This window comes from Penaeus chinensis, chromosome 8, assembly GCF_019202785.1.
Source record: "Penaeus chinensis breed Huanghai No. 1 chromosome 8, ASM1920278v2, whole genome shotgun sequence".
In the NCBI taxonomy this organism is placed as follows: domain Eukaryota; kingdom Metazoa; phylum Arthropoda; class Malacostraca; order Decapoda; family Penaeidae; genus Penaeus; species Penaeus chinensis.
Genome location: NC_061826.1, coordinates 9,763,769 through 9,773,768, shown reverse-complemented (window position 1 = coordinate 9,773,768; position 10,000 = coordinate 9,763,769). Strand labels below are relative to the sequence as shown.

General features: G+C 32.8%; 1 protein-coding gene across 1 annotated transcript in view; it reads right to left on the bottom strand.

The window, feature by feature from the left end:
• The window catches only part of LOC125027985 (dedicator of cytokinesis protein 9-like), a 42,587-nt gene extending 33,008 nt beyond the window's left edge, over positions 1–9,579 (bottom strand). Inside the window, 13 exon segments of the mRNA XM_047617215.1 lie at positions 902–1,065; positions 1,464–1,673; positions 2,310–2,465; positions 2,696–2,853; positions 3,142–3,304; positions 3,689–3,791; positions 4,202–4,329; positions 4,568–4,637; positions 4,885–5,057; positions 5,715–5,831; positions 6,539–6,642; positions 6,995–7,036; positions 9,510–9,579. Coding sequence (XP_047473171.1) covers positions 902–1,065; positions 1,464–1,673; positions 2,310–2,465; positions 2,696–2,853; positions 3,142–3,304; positions 3,689–3,791; positions 4,202–4,329; positions 4,568–4,637; positions 4,885–5,057; positions 5,715–5,831; positions 6,539–6,642; positions 6,995–7,019 — 1,571 coding nt within the window. The 5' untranslated portion in view covers positions 7,020–7,036; positions 9,510–9,579.
• Positions 9,580–10,000: the final 421 nt, after the last annotated feature.

Sequence of the window (10,000 nt, the reverse complement as noted above, 5' to 3'; positions counted from 1 at the left end):
TTGCCTTGTGGTTGCTACAAATCATGGTATCCTCAAATTTTGTACCAACATATAAAGTTTTGAAAAAAGGAGAAGTTATTTTTCTTAATTTCACATAAAAATGGCAACAGAAAAACATTAAAGAAATTAATAAGCTCGTTTGCATTTTAATTACAAGAAACAGGCATTCACTTATCTTAGTTCTTGTAATATATCAACAGACCAAGATACCCGGCCTTTTCTTTGATAATTTTCAGCCTGTAGTGTTACATCACAGAGGTACAGAATAATTCTATAGACATCCATCCCAATGAAGTCAATATAATGTCACATGACTCAGACACATGACCAGGTCGTTCCAGCGTCAGTCGTGATTGACTTAGATAGTGATCATGGATTGTGAACATGTATTTGATATACTGTTAAAAAAGTACAGAACCATTTAATGCACCTCTACGACAGACAGTTTTTATCAAGGAACATACAATTCAATTCGTAATTAATGAAAATATAAATCCTTATATGAGACTACATGAAATGTATGTAAAACATATCATGCTCTAATTGCTTGGCTGGGGTGTATCACATTATATCAAGGTAGAGGTATACAAACTGATGCAAACCAAAAAGTTGTTTCAACAGGTGCCAATAATATTCGCATAAAGGGCAAATTGTTTGAAATTGTTAGGGGTTTTGAAGATGATACAAAAAGGTCTTATGTGCTCCTCAAGATGATACAAAAAGGTCTTAGGTGCTCCTCAAGTTTTTTACTTCATGCTTGAGTGGCTGACTGTGCACAAACTCCAGTGCATGGCTCAGTTTGGCACGAGGAAATCCTATGAACATAGAGTTAAAATACATATTCTGGCATACACTTGAAAAATAAATCAATAAAAAAATGAATGAAATTAAAAAGTCTGACCTTTGGCAGCATGTCTTGATGACCCTTTGCAGCTTCTGAATGCCCTTGGAATCAACACTCTTGAGGTATGGCTCCACAGACTGGCTGATGGAACCCTGCAACACTTTCTCAATCTTTACTACCAGGAATACATCAGTGTGTGGTCTCAGCACACTCATCACAGACTGCAAGAGGGGGAAAAATATTTGTCTGAATATATTTTATATATTTTTATAGTTGCATTCATATTTATTATCCTTGCTGTCTCTTTTTCTCCCTCCTCCACAACACATATTATAAAATGTTGCTTGCATGATTAAAGTAAAAAAAAATATCAGGCAAAAAGTATCAAAGTGAATAAAAAACTAATCACTTTCATTATGAGCAGTTTATGTATATAGGTAATCTATGTTTGTTATGAAAATTTGCTCTTTTTATCAAACAGCATCAATTTTCTTCCTCTATAGGTTTCTAACACAATAATCATAAACGATCTCTTGAACAGTAAGAAGGGAAATAAAATCTAACCCTCTCTACATTTCTCACAAACAAAACCAACCCAAACCAATACGATGTTCCCAACCTGTTTAGGATGTGCAATCCACTCTTCCGGCACACCAGCAAGGGAGAGGGGGAAGGTCCCGGCTCCTTCCTTGGCCTCATCGGCCTTCTTCTTCGGTTTGGGGAGCAGGTTGCGCACCATGGGGTTGTTTAGGTCAAAATAAAAGTCTTCAGAGATCTTGCAGCCCTGGCTCACATCATAGATGGCAGCATAGGTCATGTATGGCTCCAGCTGGAATGTATAGCGAGGGTTGCAATGAAGGTGGTGGTGATGCTACTTACTGTGACAGTTATGATATTGATGGCAGAAATAATGATCACGGGACTAATACTGATAATGGTAGTATATATTGAAAATAAAAATGATAATGATATATATATATATATATATATATATATATATATATATATATATATGTATATATAAATTTATATACATATATATACACATATATATGAGTGTATGTGTGTATGAGTGTGTGTGTGTGTGAAAGTCCGTGTGTGAGAGCGCGTGTGTGAAAGTGTGTGTGTGAAAGTGTGTGTGTGAAAGTGTGTGTGTGTGTGTGTGTGTGTGTGTGTGTGTGTGTGTGTGTGTGTGTGTGTGTGTGTGTGTGTGTGTGTGTGTGTGTGTGTGTGTGTGTGAAAGTGTGTGGGAGAGCGCGTGTGTGAGTGCGTGTGTGAGAGAGAATGTGTGTGTGTGTGTGTGTGTGTGTGTGTGTGTGTGTGTGTGTGTGTGTGTGTGTGTGTGTGTGTGTGTGTGTGTGTGTGTGTGTGTGTGCGCTGCGCGCGCGCGCGCGCGCGTGTGAGTGTGCATGTGTGTGTGAGAGACAATACATACCCTCAAAAACAATTTCTGACCCTGGCTCACCTGTGACAGAGGACCATCCCCCGAGTCCAATGGTGCTTGCAGCTTGAATCTTATGCTCTCGAAATGAACTCGAAACCGCGTCCCAAATTCTTCTTTGTAGGGCCAGATTAGTGTCTCATCTCTGAGTTCTACACTGCCATTTTCATTTTCCGTGCGCTGAATATAAGCAGAAGTGAAGGTGAGAGTGCTTTCACTACCTTAAAATTCAAACTCAAAGAAAACTATGCTTTCTTTTCAAAAAAATTCTAAAGAGTAAAAAATGGAAACAAAGATATCCAGGAACTTAACATAAAAGGGAATATCCTTCTCACACTTAAACATCAACTTCGCCTTCATTACAAAGACCTATAGGGCAATCCACATGAATTATCACATGGACTACTTACAGGAAGATTGTGATAACAGGTGAAGAGTTGATGTCTGTCTTCCCTACGAGCCTGGGCTATAGAGAAGTCTGTCTCATGCGCATATTTGATCAGCTGGGGATTCAGGCTGTGCTCTAGGCCCCGAAGAGTCCCATAGTTTGACAGGGGAGGAGTTGAACCTGGAAGATAGTTTATATTGAAAGAACAAATATTTGAATTGCAGAAAAGTATAGGTGGTGTTTGTTTGAAGCATTTTTTAAACAGAAATATCATTTTCATAAACATTAGTATTAATTCTTAATAAATGCAAAGAAAGTACATTTATTTCAAAGGACAGAAAAAACTAAATAGAAATTCAAATATACTGAATATACAACATTCATTCAAGCACTGAAAAAATATACAGTACTATAGACACACATAATTTTTTATTGCATGTATACACACACACATAAGCGCACACACACCTCTCTCGATCCTAGACTCGTCCTGGGGTTTATCCGCATGAATCACACGTGTAAGCTTGTCCATCCAGTCCTCCAGGTCAGCCTCACTCTCGGCCGAAAGCAAGATGGATTTCCCTCCCTCACACATCTGGAGCTCAAAGCAGCATTTTCCTCGTCTGGGATTCTGTATGGTAGGAGTGATTGGTAGGTGCTTTAATTCATATAATAAAGATTTTTTTTATATTTGTTTTATATTTAATTATGAAAAATTCATGCAGTGGGTGACAGCCTTTTATTGCCTTAAAAGTACTGGCTGTGTATGAGGTAATTCTTAGGTGTGTTTAGGTAATATATTAATATTTATCTATCACCCTTAATGTACTGTATATATTTGTATTTCTTTACTTTTTCATATTCATATTTATACATATATTCAGATGTACCTATTTTTAATATTTTCATATAATTTAATAAAACATTTTCATGATATATATACACATTTTTTCTTCTTTATGTGCACCAAAACACAATATCATACTTATCCTTATGAAAATGAATAACAACTTACTTTTGAAATCTGTGTGCAAAAGTCCATAACAATTGTGCCTTTCAAATCTTGTTTCCTTTCATCTTTGTGAAACTCCAGAAGATATGTTCCATCAACTTCTTGCCTAAATGTAAGTGATAAAACACAAAATCTATCAAGTATACCAAAGCATATCAATGTATATCAACTTATAGAAAAAAAAGCAAATGCTAGCAAATAAATAACAATTTCTGCAATCATTTTTTCCTGCATTTGCCCACAACTACTCTACAAAATCATTAACTGCAAAAGTCAGCACTAATGATTCTAATCATCAAGTACATTAAATCTTCATACAAAAATAATGCAATATGACCTAACATGCTGACAAAGAATATAATTTCTTTAGTTTTTGAGTTACTGGCAACATCTACAATTTTTATTTTTTAATTATAAATATAAGGCTATCAAAAACAGGAACTTGACAACTCTATTCCAACTTTTCAACATAAAACTTAAATATAATGATGACTATAACAATGTTTTGTTTCCTACCTCAGACATGTAAACCTCCTCTTAAATGTTTTTGAAGAGAAATTTCCAAATATCTTTTCATTCCCACTTTCTGGTCCTTTCAAAAGGTAGCCTTTCTTCAATACATTCTCACCATTGGTCAAAATTGCCTGGAGTGGTAGAAATCATACTTATACACAAGCATTCGTGCAATTTCTAAAATGTCTAAAATAATGGTATGACTGTTAATATACAGAAATCATATAATATATGTCATATCAACCTTTAACTAGGGTTTACTTTTAGCATATTCATATTTAATTCAACTAGGGTTAACCTTCTGTGTGCTAATATCAAATTCAACTTGATTACTTTCACATGAGAACATTCAGTATTTGCTAGACTTACCAGATCACCCTGTTCAATATCTGTGTCCACTTCATAAACTTGCTCTTTTAGATCATCTACACGTGGAAGCCTGCAATAGTAAAATGTTATTAGGAGAAAAAAAATAACAGTCATAGTAGAAATAATACTTAAAGCAATAATAATAATGGTTTTTAGATTCATGATAATGATAGTGATAATAAAAAAAAAAAATTATTATCAATAAAAATAATCATACTAATGCTAATAATAATCATCATAATAATCATCATCATCATCATCACCATCACCACCACCATCACCATCCTCTCACAAAAGTACTTAGTCATGTAACGTACCTTGGTAAGTGCAGGTAAGACCCCGAGTATGGAAGGTATTTGTGCGTGATTGTGGTCAGGTCCTGAGAGTAGGTGGTGAGACACTGGCGGACAAGAGGATTGGTCACTTCATCCTTTAGGTAAACAGCTGCTAATGACTGTAGAGTTCTTGTTACCCGTGGGACGACTGAGTACTGTGAAGGGGCAATAACATAAAACAAGAGTATTTAGTTTTGCATTAGTTCTGCGGAAGGTTCTTCTAGGCTGAAGTGCATAATCATTTTTAGTTTCCTCTCTAAAAGTAATTTCTATTTTGCTCTTGTTCTATGTAGGTTTTATCTAGCTGCTTACATTACACAAACACAATATATAAAAACATTGCTAATTCTTAAATATCATTACATAATTCCCATTTACTCATCAGCAATATCATATACATGTTTTTCTAAATTTGCATAAAACTATATCTTCCTCAAAATCATCCACACACCAAGAGAGCCTGCAAGACTTTGGTTGCAATATTCTGCAATAAACAAACTGACAACAATTTGCAATTGCTCCTTACTCATAAACATCAGAAGAGCAATTTAAATAATGTAATACAAAAAAAAAAAACATCACATTCCATCAAAATCTTTGACAAAACTATACAACTGAAAAGCAGAAAGCCATCACTTAATAAGAATTAACAAAACCTAATAATTACTCCAGTTATAATGTCTATCAACACTTAAAAATACAAACATAATCTTATGCCCATACATACACCTCTGTTGGAATGAAACAGTCATAAAAAAAAAGAGTCTATATGTAAATCGATGTTATAATCTCTGGAATAGAACTTCACTTACTGTTATGTCATCAATAGGGTACATCAGCAGCTCCCTCAGGGGGTCATTACTAAGCATAACTTTATTTTTGGTGATGTATTCTTCGAAGTCTATGGAGTCTGCTAATCTAGGTTTAACCTAAAAGGAAAGAAATTGGGTTAAGATATATATAGAGAGAGAAAAAATATATATATTTACTGCATATAACCATATATATGTATATAGATGTATATATGTATGCATAAATATATATTTATGTGTGTGTATGTGTACATCTATCTATCTATCTATCTATCTATCTATCTATCTATCTATCTATCTATCTATCTATCTATCTATCTATCTATATATATATATATTTATATATATATTTATATATATATATATATATATATATATATATATATTTATATATTTATATATTTATATATTTATATATTTATATATTTATATATTTATATATTTATATATCTATATAAATATAAATATATATATATATATATATATATATATATATGCATTTATATATTTATATAGTTATATATTTATATATATCTATATATTTATTTATATATACACATATATATATATATATATATATATATGTGTGTGTGTGTGTGTGTGTGTGTGTGTATGTATATATGTATGTATGTATATGTATATATATGAATATATGTGTATATATATATTAACATATATATTTACATATACATATACATATATATAATATATATATATATAGAACATATATATAGTACACCTGTAATTGCATTAACAATTACCAGACTTTATATCACAATGAACTGAAACTAGACAAATTCCTACTTTTCCCAGAAGAAACTTACCTGTGTGGCTGTTGCCTTCACTGCCTGAGACACATTTTCTCGCACCTGGGCAGCCATTCCTGGCTTGCCCAAGCCACGAGTAAATTTCCTTTCAGCCATGATGTCTGAAAAATGATAAAACGATAGGTGAACACAGGCTTTGAGATTACTTCTTTTATGTAAAAAACATAACATCCCTAATCTATAATGGATACATGCTCTTATAATTACTGATACTTATTTCTACAATAGAAACAAGCCTCCCTACAGTTTTACTATGTACATATGAATGAAAAAAAAAGTGGAAAAAAAATAACCAAAAAAAAAAAAAAAAAAGATCTACACTTTACGTCATATCAAAGAACTTCAGGGTGCCACTACATATACTTGGTGAAAGCACTGTGATCTGAGCAGTCTCAAAACTCACATATAAGGAATGACTCAAAAGCCTTGCATAAGTGTTGCTTCTCAGATTACCTCTTAATGCCCTGCAACACATCATCCCCTGTATCAACACACCTGCAAGTATTAACCTGGGAGTAGTAAGATCATCAGGGCAAGGCATGGGACCTCTAATTTTATTGGTACACTAGCTTGTCAGTGTTCTTTGGTCACATGGCAGAAACCTGATTTAATTTGGACCAGCACTCTACTCATTTCACATTTGTATTAAAATTACGGTTACTTTTTTAATAGATACATGTACAATATTTGCATGACAGTTTTACAGATCTTTCAAGAAGAAATGGACTAGAAGTACTGTAACAGACAAAGATAAAAATAATAACAAAATGTACAAAATATAAATGTAATATGTAATATATATGTGTATATATGTGTGTACATATATACATATATATCATATATATGTATATATATGCATAAATGTGTATATATATATACATATATATATATATATATATATATATATGTATATATATGCATAAATGTGTATATATATATATATATATATATATATATATATATATATATACACATATATATGTATATACTCATATATATATATATGTATGTATGTATGTATGTATGTATGTATGTATGTATGTATGTATGTATGTATGTATGTATGTATGTATGTATGTATGTATGTATGTATGTATATGTATGTATATGTATAATATATATAATATATATAATATATATAATATATATAATATATATATATATAATATATATAATATATATATATATATATATATAATATATATAATATATATAATATATATATATATATATTATAGGAGAGAGGGAGAGAGGGAGAGAGGGAGAGAGGGAGAGAGGGAGAGTGAGAGAGTGAGAGAGTGAGAGAGTGAGAGAGTGAGAGAGTGAGAGAGAGAGAGAGAGAGAGAGAGAGAGAGAGAGAGAGAGAGAGAGAGAGAGAGAGAGAGAGAGAGAGAGAGAGAGAGAGAGAATATATCTGTATATATGTATATACATATATACATATATATATGTAAATACATATATATATGCATATATGTATATACATATATATGTATATATGCATATATCTATACATATACATATGTATCTATGCATCTATGAATATATGCATATTTGTAAATACACACTTATGTATATAAGTATATGTGTTTATAAGCATATTAGTGTAAGTTTATACATATATGCACATGAGTGTTTAGAAACAGTTAAATATGAACAGAAATGTGGATGAAATTATATCCTGCCAACTCTTCCTTCCATCCCTATTACCTTCTTGCTCAGCACCTAAAAAAGGAGATATTAGTAGGTAGTTAATGAAAACAAGTAAATTTCTGCAGAGGAATGAAGAGATGAGAGTAATTACCAACAGATTTATTTAAAGAGAAATATATCAAGAAATTTTAATTTCAAACATTGCAGACAGATGCACATTCTTGAGCGAGTGTTGATGTCTTAACCCCATGCTACCAGCTACATGCATTATGACTGAAGTTTTCTTTAATGAATTTATTTTCCACACAGATGGCTCCACAAGTGCTAAGCCACCAAACAGCCAATTAGCAGGCCTTGATGACCTTACCTGAAATTCCCTTTCCCCGAGTTTTCAAGAAAAAGATTTCTCTTCACATATTTTTGTTCTACATTCCATCTATTTCAGCTTGTTTTACCCAACAGTTTCCCTGATGAGCGTCATGGTCTCCCCAACTTATAGAATACTTAAATTAAAATTGCTGGCTATATGCTTCTTACTGCATCTATCAAAAACTGCTATATATCTACAATACACCTATAGTTATATAAGAACATCATACTTTCACAAGAAAAGTAGGTATGATGGTCTTGGAAACAATCATCCTAATGTATTACAGAGCAAGACCTCAGAACTAATTCACAATACTGAGATAATGAAATACATTCATTACAAGAAAACACCATAAAACACATTAAGAACAATTGTTTCTACCATACTGCAGCTCTATAAATACCCAAAGACCCAATCTGCCACACTGAAACACTATAAAAACACCATTCATTACACAAATATCGAAACACTAGAAGATCAACCGATTCTACCTAAACACAACATAGCCAAATTTACCAAACTGCAAAAAAAACAGAAATCACCAAAGAAACCATTTACTACACTGACACGCCATAAAAGAACTATCCATATTCCCAAAACATCATTTAACACAGCCGACTCCTTACCTTCCTTACAAACCTAGACTCACGATCTCCACAAATCCCTAAATCTCAAAACAATAAATAACAAATCCACAAATCCCCGAAGAACCTAAATACGACCCTGAAACACCATAAAATGATATCCAAATTCCCAAAACGTCATAGAACACAACCCCCTCCTTAAACTCCTTACACACCTAGATTCACGATCTCCAAGACAGGGTGGGGCACGTACACAAAAAACAACTTCACGCCCCGGTAACCTCCACTTCCATAGGTATTTCCTCTTCCTAAGCTTACTAAATGCCCCCTTTCATTCTTATTTCGACGAGAAAAAGCTCACCTCTCGTGTAATTAGCAGGTTAAACAAGGGGGCGACGTCCCACTTGCCATCTTCTGTGTTTACATTCCCAGGTCGCTTACGGAACTAACACCGAGCGAGTCAGACTTTTTAATCGATTCTACAGGTTTGGATAATTCCCTTAATCATGTGGGTAAAACACAGATTAAAAAAGGTATATCTATGTGCGTACGTTTATAGGTACATTAGTGTATAAACACGTAATTCTATTTTCGTAATTCATATGTAGAATTATAACCGAGCGGGTCAAACTTTTTAATCAATTCTACAGGTTTGGATAATTCCCTTAATCATATAGGTTATAGTCACAGACCAAAAAAGATATATCTATGTGTGTACACTGCACAAACATACATTTTTATTTTCGCAGTATATATATATAGCATCATAACAGACCGTGCCAAACTTTTTAATCGATTCTACAGGTATGGATAACCGCCTCAATTAAATAGGTTAATAAGACCTATATTTCT